The sequence below is a fragment of the Symphalangus syndactylus genome, chromosome 2 (genome assembly GCF_028878055.3).
Source record: "Symphalangus syndactylus isolate Jambi chromosome 2, NHGRI_mSymSyn1-v2.1_pri, whole genome shotgun sequence".
Lineage (NCBI taxonomy): Eukaryota > Metazoa > Chordata > Mammalia > Primates > Hylobatidae > Symphalangus > Symphalangus syndactylus.
Window position 1 is genome coordinate 16,842,799 of NC_072424.2, and position 18,733 is coordinate 16,861,531.

The 18,733-nt window shown below is 45.9% G+C and overlaps 1 protein-coding gene across 9 annotated transcripts in view; it reads left to right on the forward strand.

Annotated features, from left to right (window-relative positions):
• The window catches only part of FGFR2 (fibroblast growth factor receptor 2), a 121,421-nt gene that overhangs the window by 26,822 nt on the left and 75,866 nt on the right, over positions 1 to 18,733 (forward strand). For 5 of the 9 annotated variants that reach the window (XM_055246808.2, XM_055246817.2, XM_055246788.2 and 2 more), the window contains exons 3-4: positions 6,254 to 6,520; positions 7,380 to 7,457. The exons of 2 other annotated variants lie outside the window; for them this stretch is intronic. In XM_055246808.2, the coding sequence (XP_055102783.2) occupies positions 6,254 to 6,520; positions 7,380 to 7,457 (345 nt within the window). The remainder of the gene's footprint in view (positions 1 to 6,253; positions 6,521 to 7,379; positions 7,458 to 18,733) is intronic. 2 more of the 9 variants (XM_055246825.2, XM_055246835.2) reach the window with 1 other exon arrangement.

The window sequence follows — 18,733 nt, forward strand, 5'->3', positions numbered from 1 at the left end:
CATTTTTTTTTTTTTTTTTGAGATGGGGTTTTGCTCTTGTTGCCCAGGCTGGAGTGCAATGGCGTGATCTCAGCTCACCACAACCTCCGCCTCCCAGGTTCAAGCGATTCTCCTGCCTCAGCCTCCCGAGTAGCTGGGACTACAGGCATGCGCCACCATGCCCGGCTAATTTTGCATTTTCAGTAGAGACGGGGTTTCTCCATGTTGGCCAGGCTGGTCTCGAACTCCCGACCTCAGGGGATCCGCCCGCTTCGGCCTCCCAAAGTGCTGGGATTACAAGCATGAGTCATCACGCCTGGCCAGTCAGTTTTTTTTTTTAAAGAAGCTGCTTATGGCCGGGTGCGGTGGCTACCACCTGTAATCCTAGCACTTTGGCAGGTGGAGGCGGGTGGATTGGCTGAGCTCAGGAGTTTGAGACCAGGCTGGGGAACACAGTAAAACCCCGTCTCTACTAAAATAAAAAAATAAAATAAAATAAAATAAAAAAAGAAAATTAGCCAGGTGTAGTGGTGTGCACCTGTAATCCCAACTATTCCAGAGGCTGGGCAGGAGAATTGCTTGAACCCAGGAGGCGGAGGCTGCAGTGAGCCAAGATGGCACCATTGCACTCCAGCCTGGGTGAGAAAGCGAGACTCCATCTCAAAAACAAAACAAAACAAAAAAAAAACAAAAAGGCCAGACGCGGTGGCTCACGCCTGTAATCCCAGCACTTTGGGAGGCCGAGGTGGGCGGATCACGAGGTCAGGAGATAGAGACCATCCTGGCCAACACGGTGAAACCCCGTCTGGCCAACACAGTGAAACCCCGTCTCTACTAAAAAAAATACAAAAAATTAGCTGGATGTGGTGGCAGTCCCCTGTAGTCCCAGCTACTCGGGAGGCTGAGGCAGGAGAATGGCGTGAACCCGGGAGGCAGAGCTTGCAGTGAGCCGAGATTGCGCCACTGCACTCCAGCCTGGGTGACAGAGCGAGACTCCGTCTCAAAACAAAACAAAACAAAAAAAACCTGCTTGCTAACATGCTGCTGGTACTTCCCAAGTATTTGAAACTTCTGGGAGAAAATTCACATGGATGCAACTGAGCCTTATGCAGCAGGGCTGCAGTAGTGTGGCCACAGCAGTAGAAACAAATGTTGAGCTGTGTCCCAGGGAGACTTGGTGCCTTGTTTACCAATTTTAGGAAACAGTGACAAAGAATGTCCAACACTACTGTGAAGCTTGCTTGCTTCTTTTCGAATTTTAATTCATATTGTGAAAAATACATGGAAACATATTTTCTGTCTGTGGAAGCCTCTGAAAGAGCATTTGTGCATAGCAAAGCGGCTTCTGGAACCTTCTCCACATTGTGTTTTGGCAGGAGATGAGGGAGATGTTGGGCTGTGCACCCCTGGTGGATTCGCACAAGGTGAAAAGTATGCCACAGCAATGGGAAAAAATAAATCCAGGAAGTGTTCACATGACTGTAAAAGGAGTTATGTACATTTCCTGGGGATTCTTTGCTCTTTCACAGAGCAGGCTGTGTAGCCTGGTGGAGTCAGGGAGAGGTGGTCCATCCATGGGGGGTGACCAGAGTTAGGGAGGCCCCTTTGCACATGCAGGCACAGAGGGGATTTGCTGGTTATCTTGGCTCCGCACAGCCTGGGGCCAGGTCAGTACCACTGTGGGGATGGACATGGAGGGCTCAGGGAGTACATGTTTGCAGGGAGTGGGCAGCGGGTCAGGTCATCTGCAGCATTCAAACCCAGAAGAGAAGCCAAGCCCTGTGGACGGCAAATGGACCCAAGGACATGGGCAGGGACAGAGCTGCTTCCGCTGAGCCAGCTGTTAGGGGCTTGTGTTCTTGGCCCCCTGGCTGGGGTTGTCTTTGATATGTGTCGTGTGTGCTGGGCCCTGCAGGCTGGGCTTGGGGGGCCACCGGGTGGCCTGGGAGGCTACAGGTGTGGCATTTGGCCCATCCCCAGCGTGTGGCCCCACCCCATCCCTGCCTCTCTTCTTACTTACATCCTCTCTTTTAATTGCTTCTCCCCAACCTCTTTCTCTCTTTCTTGTGTGTTTATTCATGCATTCTCCCTAATGTGCTTGCAGAGTCTTCTGGGATACCCAGGGGTATCACTGGCCTGTTTACTAAAGGTACTACTGATCCCTAAGATGGGCCCTTTGTGAAATGACCACTGAAGGGGTGGAGGGAGGAGTCCTTGCTTTCTCAGTTTACCAAGACAGCAGTTACTGGTTTGAGACTTTGAAGAGAGGATGGCTTGATTTTTATGGATAAACATCATTATCTCATTGGTGTATTTTAGAGGGTGATATTTTACTATCCTTGAAGCTTGGATATCTAGATGACAGTTTTGATCTGGTTTTACTGGGATCAAAAGCAGTTTTAGTGCATCAAGTCATCTTAACTGTCATTGAGATGGGACTCCTGTAAAACCACTTTGTATCTGGAGATAGCGATCCAAGTGTCCCGGCTGGGCGCAGTGGCTCACGCCTGTAATCCCAGCACTTTGGGAGGCCGAGGCGGGCAGATCACGAGGTCAGGAGTTCAAGACCAGCATGGCCAATATGGTAAACGCTGTCTCTCATAAAAATACAAAAAAGTTAGCCGGGTGGGGTGGTGCACGCCTGTAGTCCCAGCTACTCGGGAGGCTGAGGCAGGAGAATCGCTTGAACCTGGGAGGTGGAGGTTGCCGTGAGCCGAGATCATGCCACTGGATTCCAACCTGGGCGACAGAGTGAGACTCCATCTCAAAAAGAAAAAAAAAAAAAGAAAAAGAAACCCAAATGTTCTGTGATTATCCTCTGAAAATCACGGTGCTTAAAAAATCACGGCAAGCGTCTTCCACCTTGAAGAATAACAGTGATAGTGACAGTCATTAGCCCAACACATTGTAGTTGATGATCAGGTTCGTCTTCGTTGGCTCATTGGAATCTTACCAATAATAAACCAGTATTTGGGTACTCTTACCCTGCAACAGGTGGGGAACGCCAGGCCAAGAGGTGAAGCAGGAACGGAGAGGCGTGGGAACTCCGGGCTTCATCCTCTTCTCATCCAGGGCAGCACCCTTCACCAGGCATCTCCCATGTCCAGCTCCGAATAAGACACAGGTCCTCGCTGTCCCCTGTTCTTCCTTCTAGAACAGCAGGTGGTAGTCCAGCAGCTCAGATACCCCCAGTTTCAGCAAGATTTTGGGGTTTACTGATTTTAGGTGAAGGAAAGGATTCTCAGTGAAAACACTTTCCTTTGAAAACAGGAAATCATACATCGTAACTCCTCCTTTGCCGGGAGAGAGATTTTTTCTGTATCACAATTGCAAATGCCTTGCTTATCTTTTTTTTTCCCCCCAATGCAGTCTTAGAGTATTCCACTGCGTGACACAGGGACATGGTTGCACCTTATCTGAGGGTCAGGATGGAGCAGATTGGTGTGTGGGTCCCAGGTGCCTCCCCTGTAAGGGAGGGAAGCTTTGCTGCCTCTGCTCAGCGGCTGCCCTGGTGACCAATTCTGGCTAAGAGGAAAGTACATTCCATAACATTCCTGGTGACTTGCTGATCATGTGATGTTGTCATAATAGACATTGATCATTTTATGACCCAGACTAATCCAATGTAAATTCATTCTAACATGGTGGGTGCTGTTTCAGCAATGAGTTGTTGGAGACCTGGGACTCAAAGAACATCTTGTCCTTGCCTTAGCCAGCTGTCAAAGGGGTTGGACCAATAGCGTTTGGAGCCCCTTCAGCTCTCATGTTGCATGAATCTGTGACTCTAGGATGTTGGGAGTGGGAGATGGGCTGAGATTTGGGGCCAGACTGAATCCCTGCCCTCTTCTCCTTCTCGTATTTCTCTTCCTTTCTCTTTTCTGTTTGGTCTCCATAGTTTAAAGTATTTCTATTAGTCACTCAATTCAGCTGCATTTTGACTTAACCAGCCTTGAGAGACCTGCTCTAAGAGCGTTCAAACTTAAGTTCCCAGCATCTTTTAAACTTCGCTTTGTCCTTCACTTCTCAGCTCAAATGCTTGTTCTTTGGAGAAGTCTCTCTGATTGTCTTATACAACAGGGATTGAAACACTTTTTGCAAAGGCAAGACTGCAAATATTGTAGGGCTTGCAGGCCACAGGGTCTCTGTTGCAACTACTGAACTCTGCCCTTGTAATACACAAAAGCAGCGCCAGACAATAAGGAATGGGCATGGCTGTGTTCCAATAAAGCTTTGTTTACAAAAACAAGCTGCGGCTGGGTTGGCCCGCGGGCCATCTCATCCGCCACCACCTGCCAAGGGACCAGCCCTCCCCTGCCACTGTTGTGTGTGCCCATACCTTGCCATGTCCTTCTTCCTAATGCTTAATCAAGAACACTGTATTTTTTGTAGATTTTGTATTTATTGTCGTCACCCCCACCATAATGGACGCTCCACAAGTGCAGGGTCTTTGGCTTGTCTCCTCTTGCTGCGGAACTTCCAGAATAGGCTTGTTATATAGTAGGCGTGCAGTAAATAATTGTTGAGTGAGAAAACAAACGTTAGAAACATAACCTGCCCGTCAGCTGGGCTTTCCTTGCTTTGGGGTGCATTTGTCCATGTTACATTTAGCTTCTATTTTCCTCCTTTTGTTGTGATTCTCTCTTTGTGTTCACATGCTAGTTGGCATCTGGGGCTTGGCATGCATGCCTTTGGGGATGCCCCTTTGGGAGGCCTCGGGCCTCCCGTGTGGCTGTTGATGGTGGTGGTGAGGCGGATTTCTTGTCCCCGATGTATGTGGCCCTTGCTCCTTTCACAGTGGGACTGAAACACAGATTGACTTGATTTCAATCTCCTGTAGGAGATTTGTCCTTCTGAGGGGTGTCTAGGCAAAACAGTTGCCTTTGATCCTGCCCTGATTTGGTGCTCTCTCAGTGCTGGGAAGCTTTGCATTTTCCAGGCCTGGAACTCTGGGTCCCATTCACACTTCTCACTGGAGGGATGAAAGCCTGCTTCTCGAGCCCTCGTGGCCACCCCAGCCGGCAGCTCCAGATGTTGTTAGTAATAAACGCCAATGGTTTCCTCTCAACTCCAGTGGAGAGGTTGTGTGGGTTGGATCCTTGTGGGTCCCATCCTGTGCTGCATATCTGGGGACTGTGACCTTGTTTGACATGGCCATGTGTATGCCAAGCAGGATGGGATTGGTGGCGGGAAGCACAGAGAACCATGAGACCCATGCCTTTTCTGTAGGGTCTTGGTGTCTCCTTGGGGAGATGGGATGCGTTCATGAGAATATGGTGCATCCTGTGAGCTGGCAAAGTGGGCAGATGTATGGTGGAGGGGGAGGGAGCCAGTACACTTCCGCCCAGGGGGACTGATGCAAGGTGACCCCCATCACGGAGGACCCTGCTTGATTTGGGCCTTGGAGGGCGGATGACAGGGAAGAGAGGGAGGAAGGACTGTCCCTACAGAAGAAGCCTGGGACATGTGTGGCGGGAGTTGGTGAGCAGGGTGGGACTCAGCTTTGTCGTGTGGAGTCGGGGGCACACAGCACCCAGCGGCTTCATTTCAGGACCCCTGTAAGTGCAATGGAGACCGCCTTGCAGCTGTCTGGGCATTTTGTTCTTTTTGTTTTTGGTGTTAAGGCCTCCAGGCTTTCATCATTTTGAGGAAAACAGCAGGTTTCAGCTCACCCAGCACAGAATTAGGTCTCTAAACCGGCAAAGTACTGATCTGAACCTGAGAGCTCATGAAAACTCTGGGTGGCAAAAAATCTTGTAGAGGGATCCCTTAGTTTTCCTTGAGTTTGAGGCATTCATTTTAAGAAGCCTGGCCTTGGGGCAACAGACCAAGTCTAGCACCAATAATTAAGAGTGTATGTGTGTGTGACGCACAGTCACGTTTCATGTACAAATGTGTAAAACTCGGCATTCTTACAAATAAAACCTACCACAATAACAGATTTTTGCAGGTATTACGGTGCCAACACACTTTGGCAATCAATTTAAACATTTTCTTGTGGAATATCCTTCCATGCTACGGTTTGGTTTGTTTCTAAAGCCCCATAGGATGTGGAAACTAAGTCAGGACCGATTTGCTGGGGGTATCCTCTGGTTGCTGTTCCAGATACTTCCTGACTTCCTGGGGCTCGGGGAGAGGTGGATGCCTGCTGGGGCCATTTGCAAAGCAAGAACAGCTTCTCCTGGGAATAAGCAGGCCTCCACTGACCTTTGTTGGACGTTCTCTCCTCTCCCTCCTTCCCATCTGTCTCCGTCTTCTCTCTCCCACCTTTCTGCAGAGCCACCAACCAAATACCAAATCTCTCAACCAGAAGTGTACGTGGCTGCGCCAGGGGAGTCGCTAGAGGTGCGCTGCCGGTTGAAAGATGCCGCCGTGATCAGTTGGACTAAGGATGGGGTGCACTTGGGGCCCAACAATAGGACAGTGCTTATTGGGGAGTACTTGCAGATAAAGGGCGCCACGCCTAGAGACTCCGGCCTCTATGCTTGTACTGCCACTAGGACTGTAGACAGTGAAACTTGGTACTTCATGGTGAATGTCACAGGTGAGTTGGCCCGCCAGCACTACGCTCTCTCTTCTCTGTAGCCATTATCTGATTTACATTTTTTTGGCCAAGTGAAAAGGTAGTGAGATCTCTAATTGGATGCCAGGCACACAGCTTCATAGTTTTTGAAATTCTTCTTTGGGACCTGGTGCACCAGAAAGGCCGATCATTAAGAATAACAGAATTCTTGTGCACAAAGTAACATTTTTCTTAATATAGTACAGTTTTATTTAAGTAAATACATGCTTTTTTTTTTTTTTTTGGTACCACTGACATCTTTGGCATTTAGAATATAGGATTGAAATTTGGATACTCAAGATTTCTGATTCGTTTATTAGAGTTTGAGTTTCTCTCCTTGATTTCCTTCTATGCAGTGAGCGGGACAGAACAGGCCCCCTTTGTGGCCGAGTTTAAAGTTCTGCTTTCAGAATGTTAGTTGATGATGAGAAGGGCCACACAGGGACTAAGTTTTGTTAGGGATCAATTTCTTTCTTCAGGGGGTTCCCGCATACTGAAAGGTTAATGTTGGAAAAAGAGTCTTTGGGTGCTACACAATTGGTAAATTTGTCAGGGGCTTGAATACTGTTTGAAGCTTGAAATCCAGTTCTCATATATCCAGTTTTATAGCCTGTTTAAATAGCATGAAAGCAGAAAACATTGAGAATCATAACATAGACCAACTGTCATCATGGAGGGAAAATTTAAGCCATTAGAACTATCTTAACTAAAAACAATCCCAGTCTCTTTGCGAGGGTTCCTGGGTTGTTGACTTTGCTATGGAGAAGGTCTCAGTTGTAGATAATTGCAACCTTTTTGCTTTGCAAAAACACATCCATGGAATATGTTCTTTTGCATACAGATGCCATCTCATCCGGAGATGATGAGGATGACACCGATGGTGCAGAAGATTTTGTCAGTGAGAACAGTAACAACAAGAGTAAGTAACTGCCCGGCTCCGATGGTCCCCGAGAGAGGAGCATGGAGGGAAGTCCTGCCTGTCACCTGTCTTCTTGTCGACTCTTCTGCACCATGCTGTGTCCTGCGGCCCTTGCCTTTCCCTGCTGTGTCTACTTTCCTGACTTTCAAACCTGAGAATAAACCAGTGTTGCTGCACAGCCTTCTCTATCGTTTGTCCTTTCTTCTCGTGTCACTGGTCATTCGTTTTTCAAAGCAGTTACTACTTTTCTTTCCATGATTTTCCCTTTTCCCTTTGGCTTCTCCCTATTCAGAGACATAAAAATAGTAGAACCATGTAACACCTTGGTTTTCCTTGTAATCACTGATTGTACTTGGTTTAATCCAGTGGTGCGTGACTGGGGCGATTGCCTATTCTTGCTCTTCCAGCATATTGGGCAATATTTGGTTATCACAAAAGAGGGAGGGAGTGCTGGTGGCCTTTAGTTGGGGAGGGGCCAGGGATGCAGAGCACAGCCCCATAACAAAGAATTATCTGGTCCAAGATGTCAATCATCCCTAGGGTGAGAAACCCGGCCTCCTACAACACACACCTCATGCTGAGTGGAAATGAAGGACATGTGCCTTACTTTGTAGACCACGATTGAAAAAGGAGCCAAGAGTGGCTTGCGTAATGAGGGCCATGAACACTGAGTGCTAACGTGGGGGAGGCCATTTACTTGCAAGGAAGAACCTGGCGTAGCCTCTTGGAGCTGGGCAAGCTGAGTTTGAATCTTTCTCTACAACTTCTGAGTTGCTCATTTCACTTCTGTGCCTTAGTTTCTTTATAAAATGAGAGTAATAATAATAATACTGTCTTCTGGGGTTGTTATGAGGATTACGTGAGTTCCTAGTTGTGTAGTGCTCAGAAGAGTGAGTGCTTGCAAGTGTTTATTCAATACACAAAATACAATATAGCATTACTCGCATTTTCCAATGACTTGGCTAGAATGTTCCTAAAGTGTTGGGGTTCTCTGCTTACATGGTATAGTCTACATTTTTCTTAAAAGGATTTTAGTCAATGTAGTACATTTAAACAAGGCCTAAGTAATATACCACACCCAGCTAATTGATGTATATATATATATATTTTTTTTTTTTTTTTTTCCCAAGATGCAGTCTTGCTTTGTCACCCAGGCTGGAGTGCAGTGGCGTGATCTTGGCTCACTGCAACCTGCACCCCCCGGGTTCAAGCAATTCTCCTGCCTCAGCCTCCTGAGTAACTAGGACTACAGGGGCCTGCCACTACACCTGGCTAATTTTTGTGTTTTTAGTAGAGGTGGGGTTTCACCATGTTGGCCAGGCTGGTCTCGAACTCTTGACCTCGTGATTCACCCGCCTCGGCCTTCCAAAGTGCTGGGATTACAGGCGTGAGCCACGTGCCCGGCCTAATTTATGTATTTTTAGTAGAGACAGGGTTTTACCATGTTGGCCAGGCTGGTCTTGAACTCCTGACCTCAAGTGATCCACCTGCCTCGGCCTCCTGAAGTGCTGGGATTACAGGTGTGAGCCACTGCCCCTGGCAATACTTTATTTTTTTGAGCAGTTTTAGGTTCACAGCAAAATAAAGAGGAAGGAACAAAGATTTCCCATATAATCTTCCCCAACACATGCATAGCCTGTCCTGTTATCAACATCCCCACCAGAATGGTACATCTGTTCCAGTTGATGAACCTGCACTGCCATCATTATCACCCAGTCTATGGTTGACTTTAGGGTGTGTAATCATACAGTCTGTAGCCTTTACAGATTGGCTTCTTAGACTTAGTAAGATGCATGCAAGTTTCCCTCATGTCTTTTCATGGCTTGATGGGTCATTTGTTTGTAGCACTGAGTATTCCATTGTTTGTATGTATCAAAGTTTATTTACCCATTTACCTACTAAAAGATATCTCGGCCGGGCACTGTAGCTCACGCCTGTAATCCCAGCACTTTGTGAGGCCGAGGCAGGTGGATCACTTGAGAACAAAAGTTTGAGACCGGCCTGGCCAACATGGCGAAATCCCTGTCTCTGCTAAAAATAACGTAAGTTAGCCAGGTGTAGTGGTGCACGCCTGTAATCCCAGCTACTCGGGAGGCTGAGGCATGAGAATCACTTGAACCCAGGATGTGGAGGTTGCGGTGAGTCGAGATTACACCACTGCACTCCTGCCTGGGTGACAGAGTGAGACTCCATCTCAAAAAAAAAAAAAAAAAAACTCTTGTTGCTTCCAAGTTTTGACAGTTGCAAATAAAGCTGCTACAGACATCTTTGTGCAGGTTTTTGTGGGGACATAGTTTTCAGTTACTTTGGGTAAATATTAAGGAGTGTGATTGCTGGATTATGTGAGAAGAGTATGTTTAGATTTGTAGGAAACCACCAAGCTGCCTTGCAAAGTGGCTGCACCATTTTGCATTCCCACCAGCAATGAATGAGCGTTCCTGTTGCTCCACATCATGCGATGTGCTCGGTGTTCTGGATTTTGGCCATTCTGATAGGTGTGTAATGGTATTTTGTTGTTTTAATTTAAATTTCTCTGATGACAGATGATGTGAAACATCTTTTCATATGATTAATTGCCATCTATGTATCTTCTTTGGTGAGATGTCTGTTAAGGCCGTTGGCCCATTTTTTAATTAGGTTGTTTGTTTTCTTACTGTTGAGTTATAAGAGTTCTTTGTATATTTTGGATAACAGTCTTTTATTACATCTCTTTTGCAAATAGTTTCTCCCTCCACCTGTGGCTTGCCTTTTCATTCCATTAACAGTGTCTCTTGCAGAGCAGAAATTTTTAAGTTTCACGTAGTTCGGTTTTTTCTTTTATGGATGGTGCCTTTGGTGTTATATCTAAAATGTCATCACCCAACCCAAGGTCATCTAGATTTTCTCCTATGTTACCTCCTAGGAGTATTATTGTTTTGTATTTTGTATTCATGTGTGTAATCTATTTTAAGTCAATTTTTGTGAAGGATGTAGGGTGTGTGTGTGGATTCACTTTTTAGCCTGTGGATGTCCAGTGGTTCTGGCACTATTTGTTGAAAAGACTGTCTTTTAGTTGTTTTTTGTTTGTTTTTTTTTTTTTGAGATGGGAGTTTCGCTCTTGTTGCCCAGGCTGGAGCGCAATGGTGTGATGTCAGCTCACCGCAGCCCCTGCCTCCCGGGTTCAAGCAATTCTCCTGCCTCAGCCTCCCGAGTAGCTGGGATTACAGGTACACGCTACCACACCCTGCTAATTTTGTATTTTTAGTAGAGACGGGGTTTCTCCATGTTGGTCAGGCTGGTCTGGAACTCCCGACCTCAGGTGATCTGCCCGCCTCGGCCTCCCAAAGTGCTGGAATTACAGGTGTGAGCCACTGTGCCTGGCCTATCTTTTAGCTTTTTAAAGGAAAAAGATGAAATAGATATTGGTAGGTACCTCGGATAAATGAGTTACTTAAGTGAAGATTTAGATTTGTCCCTGAGTCTGCTAGCAGCTGGGGCAAAAGGGAAATATTTTGGTTGATGCAGTTTTTACTTTTTGTCAAGAGGAAGCTTAGGGCAGTGGTTCTCAAAGTGAAGTTCCTAGACCAGCAGCATCAGCATCACCTGAGAACTCCCTCAAAATGGAGATGCTCAGGTTCCTCCTCAGACCCACTGCCTTAGAAACTCTAGGGGTGATTCTGATTCACACCGAGAACCACTGGCTTAGAATTTGCACGTGGAGGTCTGCCCTGAATGGGAGCTTAACGTTAGCGGTCTTGTTCGTAAAACAGTGGACAATATGGTGAGTGGAAGTATCTTTTGTGATTTGTACCAGCCTTCTAAAGAGGTTATCATTATTGTTATTTAACAAAAAGCACTGATACAGTGGAGCATGTCACTCGCTTCTTTTTTTTTTTTTTTTTTTTTTTGAGATGGAGTCTTGCCCTGTTGCCTAGGCTGGAGTGCAGTGGCACGATCTTGGCTCACTGCAAGCTCCGCCTCCCGGGTTCACGCCATTCTCCTGCCTCAGCCTCCTGAGTAGCTGGGACTACAGGCGCCCGCCACCACACCCGGCTAATTTTTTGTATTTTTTAGTAGAGACGGGGTTTCACCGTGTTAGCCAGGATGGTCTCGATTTCCTGACCTCGTGATCTGCTCGCCCCGGCCTCCCAAAGTGCTGGGACTACAGGCATGAGCCACGGCGCCCGGCCCACTCGCTTCTTTTGGCCAGCGGCTCTGTCGTGAAGCTGGAGGCAAAGATGCTGAGGGCCTGCGCTAGACAGGCTCTGTGCTGGTTGCTGGTTCCGTCCATGCCACCAATAACCCGATCAGGTGGAGAGTATTTATTCTTGCTTTATTGATTGGAAATTGTGGCTCAGCAAGCAAAAGAAGAGCTGCATTTCAGTCGTAGGCCTGTTGCCTGAGAGCATCCTAGGGTCACGATGGGGGTGGAGTGAGAATGCTTGTCCAGGTGTTTACAGCTCTCAAGTTTTACTGTATGTGGGTGCCCGCACTATGGATTGAGACATCAGATTCTGTCAGCTTGGTTTTTGGATGCCTGGGGAACTGTGTTGTCCTGGTAGTCGGCTACCTGCCTAATAGCAGGTTATCGTGAAACGATGTGAGGCAATAGAATGCAACAGCAAGGTATGGATTACATGACAGGCAGGCTGAGTGGTTCAGAAGGATTATGTGCTGTGGACCTTATGCTTTGCATTGTGAACAGTGTTCCTAGCTGCCCAGCACCCATGCAGAAGGGCCAGGGGGTACAGCGCCCATGTGATGAATGCCAACCAACAGTGTACTTGCCATGCCTTCACCTTGCAAGCAGGGTTCTTTTGTAATTAGCTCTCGAATGACAGCAACTCTGCCCCTGAAATGGGTGCTCTGCAGTGATTAAGGGCTAGTGTTAGCTGTACCAGGGAGATACTGCTGTGAGGAGGTGCCTCTGTTTGGTGTCCGTGAAACATTAGATGCTATTTAAAGTGATAGCGGTTCTTAGCTGGCTACTTGGCCTCTGCCATCTGTTAGTGTGATTAGGCTGGTCTGATTCACAGGTGCAGCCTGGGGTGGCTGAGATTAAGCAGCTGTGGCCTGTGTGGACAGAGGAATGCCATGGCCGGGGTAATTGGCAAGGCAGGAAAGGGGACATTGCCATTAAAACAATTTTTTGCCACCTCAAGTGTCAAATGCCTGACCCAATTAATAGGGAAAATTGCAGAAGCACCAGATTCTTTGCATTTTCAGCCACCTGGAAAACACTCATGTGTTCAGATTGATTTCTTTGGTGCCTTCTGATTGTCTGGAAATGCCACTGGGGTATGTTTGGATGTTCTTCTTTAGGAACTTTGACAAATGATGCTCCAGTGACCCTGTGTTGATGGTGACATTTTTGGGCTTTTCTGAGTTGTTTTTTTTTTTTTTTTTCTCCTTTTGGATTGAGACATTGAAAATTTAGTTCTGTATCTTCCAGTTGGAAAAATATATTGCAGGTTATTCCCTCTGCTGATTTGCTAGATTATCGATCTAATTTCGGTGGTTAATGTAAGAAGGCAAGCTCAGCTGCCTGCTAGCGTATTTTTTAGATTCTGTGCAGAGTACGAAAACCTTGGGCGCCAAATACAATGGCAAAAATAACAATCAAGAATTAAAGATCGGGCGCGGTGGCTCATGGATGTAATCCCAGTTCTTTGGGAGGCCAAGGCAGGCAGATCACAAGGTCAGGAGTTCGAGATCAGCCTGGCCAGTATGGTGAAACCCCATCTCTACTAAAATATAAAAATTAGCCGGGCTTGGTGGTGGGTGCCTGTAGTCTCAGCTACTCGGGAGGCTGAGGCAGGAGAATCGCTTGCACCCGGGAGGCGGAGGTTGCAGTGAGCCGAAATCGTACCACCACACTCCAGCCTGGGCAACAGAGTGAGACTCCGTCTCAAAAAAAAAAAAAATCTATATCTATTAACATCATGTTGTACATGCATTGAAAAACCCAGCCATGGGCTGATTTGATTGATCTTTTTAAGTTGGTTTCTTCATCACAGATGTGCAGGGCATTCTCTGGTCATATTTTAGCAGCTGACTGGCTGATGACCTCACATGGTACCAGCATTAGATGTTTCCAAGTGGAACAGTCCTGTGATGTCATTACAAGCCTGTCTGCCAGGAAATAATGCTGTTACATATGCCCCTCGGTGCAACACATTTTCTCCAGAAAGAAAGTTGCAATTTCAAATGCTAATTTTTGAACTGCATCCAGGTTGAGGGTTTTGAAGGGTTGAGAATTTATCCTTTTGCTTAGAAAAGTGTAAGTTAACTAGTTCTTGCCTTCCCTAGGTACTAGGTATGTTAACGGGTTATCTGGCAGGAACTAGGTAGATACATATACCCATTTGTTCGAGGGATTTTTGTTGTCTCCAGCTTGTGTTTCAGTGATTAATGTTTCTGAAGAGCTTGAGACTTAGTTTTTGAGAAGATCATGATTGACGAAAAGTTCAGGTCCATTGCTTAACTCGAGGGAAGTGATGGAGAGACAGTTGTGTCAAGACTTTTGCTGCTAAAGTGGTTCTTTCTCTCGAGTAATGAGAGAAAAAGTAATTTTCTATTTTGGTTTCATTCCTGTTGAGACCTGCAGTTGCCCACACTCCATTGTCAGGGAGAAAGGCTATTTTTTTTGGAAGTAACTAGGGAAAATGAAGGTAGTTAGCCTGAGATTCCAAACTCATTTCATTGATTAATCTGTCGATAACAGTTCAAAGTCACCTTTGTTCTAATTGGGATTTTTACTTGGTAGAGATCCTAAGTTGGTAACCGCAGCCTTCTTAGTTGTGTTGAAGTTTCTAGGAATTGAAAAGAACAGTATCAATAACAAAAACAACAAAAAACCCACACAGGCTTCGCAAATTTTTGGAAATTCCCTTTGTAATGAAAACATCATCAATAAGTTGGTTTGGGCCAGCACAGCAGCTCACACCTGTAATCCCAGCTAGTTGGGAGGCCGAAGCAGGAGGATGGTGTATACCCAGGAGTTTGAGACTAGCCTCGGCAACATAGCAAGACCCCATCTCTACAAAAAATAAAAAATTGGCCAGGTGTAGTAGCTCATGCCTGCAGTCCCAGTTACTTGGGAGGCTGAGGTGAGAGGATCACCTGAGCCCAGGAGGTCAAGGCTGCAGTGAGCCATGGTTGTACCACTGCAGTGCAGCCTGGGCAATGGAGCAAGACCCTGTCTCTTAAAAAGAAGAAAAAGCTGCTTTTGGTATTTTATCACAAAGACTGGTGATGGTGTTCCATCCGATGGTTGGACTGAATATCTTTCTCAGTCTCCTCCTTGGTCAAACAGCATAGCCAATGATTGGAGAAGTTTCCTTTGAAGGCAGATCTTGGGAATTCCCACAGGCTAACTGGTCTGCTAGTGGGCTCAGTTCTTTCACTTGTGGTTAACTTGCTTGGTTTTTAAAACATGTATTTCTGATTGAATGCCTGGCTGGTTAGCAAGTTTTTAATGAGATTTCTCAAAGCCACAGACATACCCCCTCATAATCATATCCTCACTCACATCTCCATATTTTGTTAGATTTGTTTTCTCTTAGTTTATACCAAACCGAAAACAGAACGGCGGGATAGTGGGAGCTCTGAGACATTTTTCCCCTGTCAGGAGTCAAAGCACTCAAATGTCCTGATTAGTGATATTTTTAAAAGCCCTAATTATAGACTCGAGACAGAGGCTTTAGTGGGGCTTTAGAGAGTTTGTGAGACTTAATCTAGGAGCTGAAACAGGCTGTGTTTTTAAAATTTTTTGCATCCATAAAAATACAGTTGGCAGTCATCAGTGGCCGCTGCTCACATAAATCTTGAACTTCTGACTTAATTACCATGGGAGAGTTCAAAGGGCAGGCTGGAGTGGTTGAAGGAACACTGCTCAGGGAGCTAGAGATGGGCCTGGCCGCAGCCCGGCCTCTGGCTGTGTGACCTTGATCAAATCACTTAACCTTTCTGGATGACATTGATCACATCAGTCGTTGGGCCAGATGGTCACTGAGGTCTCTTTTGGTTCAGCCTGGTAATATGATTCCATGTTTCTCCTTTAAATCATTGGGCCATGTTCTCTCTTTTTTGGTTCCAGAGAGAGAGAGAGAGAGAGAGAGTGAGAGAGAGAGTAGATTATAAACCTTAGATGTCAGCATTGGGATGTGCAAGGGTTTTGGTGGGGGCAGGCCCAGCAGCCTATGGTTTCTCACTAAGTTTAAATTGCAGGGTCAAAAGAAATCATATAATCCTACCATTTGTTGACAGAATCAATACCTGCCTAGCACATAGATACCTGGAAAGTATGTTCGAACTGGCAGGGACCTTAATCAGTGCAACTACTTCATTTTATAGCTAAAGCTTTTAATAGTCATCCATCCGTCCGTCCATCCATCCATCCATCCAATAAACGCTTGAGTGCCTACCTCATAGGCTAAAGACAACTCCAGCTGTACCCTCCAGGTGCCCTACTCTTGTTGGTCAGCATCAGACCAACTGTATTTTTCAGTACAGAGACACTGATGTTGGAAGCACACATCTATCACAAAGAAGGGGCCCTGAGAAAGAATTACTTGGCTCTGGGGTGGGAATGATAAAGGCTATGTTGGAGTCCTTTGAAGGAAGTTTCTGTGGGTTTATAAATCTCTCTTTAACTCATTGCATCTTAAAAGACTTCTGTTGTCTTAAAGTAAAATTCTACTTAACATTATTACTAATATGCAATAACTGTTACAGTGTAGAAAATGATAATGAGTAGGTATGCTATACACTGGTGATGGGATTTGATTGATGTGATGGGATTGATTGACTGTGGCTAGGTCTGACTGTTCTTTAATCAGCTCATTCTTAGTATTTAATCATTAGGAGAACATCATTCTCGTGGTACCTATTATATCAGAAGTTCTAAGAATGTCAGAGCCAAAGGAACCATACCTCTCATCGAGGTTAACTTGTTTCCTTTACAGGTGGATTAGTGTCATTCATTTTGAATGCCATTGGAAGTTTATACCACATGTCTCTATTAGTTGACTTTAAGCCCACTCTTCATACACCTCTAAGGTATATAAAGTTCAGGGAAACTCATGTGTCCTTGGCTTGCAGATTCATTTTATTGATTGATTGAGACAGAGTTTTGCTCTTGTCGCCCAGGCTGGAGTGCAATGGCATGATCTCGGCTCACTGCAACCTCTGCCTCCTGGGTTCAAGCAATTCTCCTGCCTCACCCTCCCTAGTAGCTGGGACTACAGCCATGTGTCACCGCGTCCAGCTAATTTTTGTATTTTTAGTAGAGACAGGGTTTCACCATGTTGGTCAGGCTGGTCTCGAACTCCTGACCTCAGGTGATATGCCCACCTCGGCCTCCCAAAGTGCTGGGATTACAGGCGTGAGCCACTGTGCCTGCCCTGCAGATTCATTTTAGATAAGATTGTTGAGTAAACATCCCTGTTGAGCATCTGCTATGGGCAAGGCTGATCTCTGCTTCGGTAGATCTTTAATTTGGTACATGAGTTCCTTCTCCAAATAAGAGTTGTTAAAGCTGTTCACGAGCCCTGGTATCAAAGGGGCTTCCTTAGGTAGAGGAGCCTGTTCTAAGTGTCTGGATGGTGTTTGTCTCCAGCTGCTTTGCAGTTCTTGGGAGGCCCTGGCATTTCCATGTGTGGCCTTTCCAACTGCAAAAACATACAGAGGACACAAGGCTACTGATGAAGGAAACACAGTAGGGCTATCTTATAGTATTATTATTTTTCCAGATCTTACAGATTCAAGGTTCACATAAAGCTAGTGTATTTTAGGAAGAACTATTGTAAAATTATAAAAGAGTTCCGGCCGGGCGAGGTAGCTCACGCCTGTAGTCCCAGCACTTTGGGAGGCTAAGGCGGGTGGATCATGAAGTCAGGAGATCAAGACCATCCTGGCTAACACGGTGAAACCCTGTCTCTACTAAAAATACAAAAAAAAAAAAAAAAAAAAAAAATTAGCTGGGCGTGGTGGCGGGTGCCCGTAGTCCCAGCTACTTGGGAGGCTGAGGCAGGAGAATGGCATGAACCCGGGAGGTGGAGCTTGCAGTGAGCCAAGATCGCACCACTGCACTCCAGCCTGGGCAACAGAGCGAGACGCTGTCTCAAAAAAAGAAAAAAAAAAAAGTTCCTCCTCTCCCATATCAAGTTCATTAAACATATTTGTGAGCTTGACATTTAAAGAGAGGCTGTGTGCTGGTGTGATGTTAGCAGTCACCAGGGTGGGGCTGGTCACACATGGGAGCCTGGGTGGAGGGTTGTGCCTGGATTTTTTATGGTGGCCCCTAACCTTGTATCTCTGAGACCTGGATGAGCAGCACTGTGCCCGTACCCTGCTGTATGGCTGTGTCTCTGTTTTGCAGAAGCAGATTTTATAGGTGTAGCTTTGATGATTGAAATATCACCCCACAGAAGTGGCTACCTGCCAGAAATTCCAGCAAAATTATTTCACCTTAGTCCTTAAATCACTCCTGAGGCACCAAGACAAAGATGCGGGTTGCCTATGTGCTGTTGCCACAGGTCAGGCCTGCATAGGTGCGCGTGGTCTGGTGCGGTCCCTGTGCTGTTACAGTCTCACCCATGGCTTGGCCCAGTGAGGGCAGAAAAGAACAACATTCCTAGTTCCTTCAGCTAAATCCCACTTTTTTTTAGGGAACATAAAAATCATGCCTAATGGTATGTAAGCACATATCTGTTGATTTCTTTCATGTAAAAAAGAAAAGACATTCCACAGGATCAGCTCAGCAGTAATTGATGTTATCTGAAAGAGTTACTGCATTAATATTTAGCTAATTCATATGAATAGGCTATTGTGTTTACTTAAACAAATGACATGAGTGCAGACACCTGACAGCATGAGGTATGCTTTTCATTTAGGTCAGATTTGTAAACGTCTTTGTGTAGTGACAAAGCTCATTATTTGTTTTGTGCTCTCAATGGTTTCTTTTTAGTGGCTGTGGCTGTGGATGGATTTTTCTAAGTAGAAGCTTTTAAAATGAAAGATTATTGAAATTGTTTCAGTATATGCCAGGCCTTGAGAGTCTTGTGATGAATAGGAATCAAGTACTCCCTGGTGAACCTTCAAAAGAATAGGTGCCTTTATGGGCATTCAACACCCAAAGCCAAATGTCTACCCAGGTTGCAAATGCAACTGGATTCAAAGGAAAGAATTCAGCCCCTGTTCCTTCTTTCCCCTCCTTCCTCTTCTTCCCTCCTGGCTTCTATAGTTTTGCCCCTCTTCCCACTGTTTCAGCATCATATGGATGCACCTAAATCCCA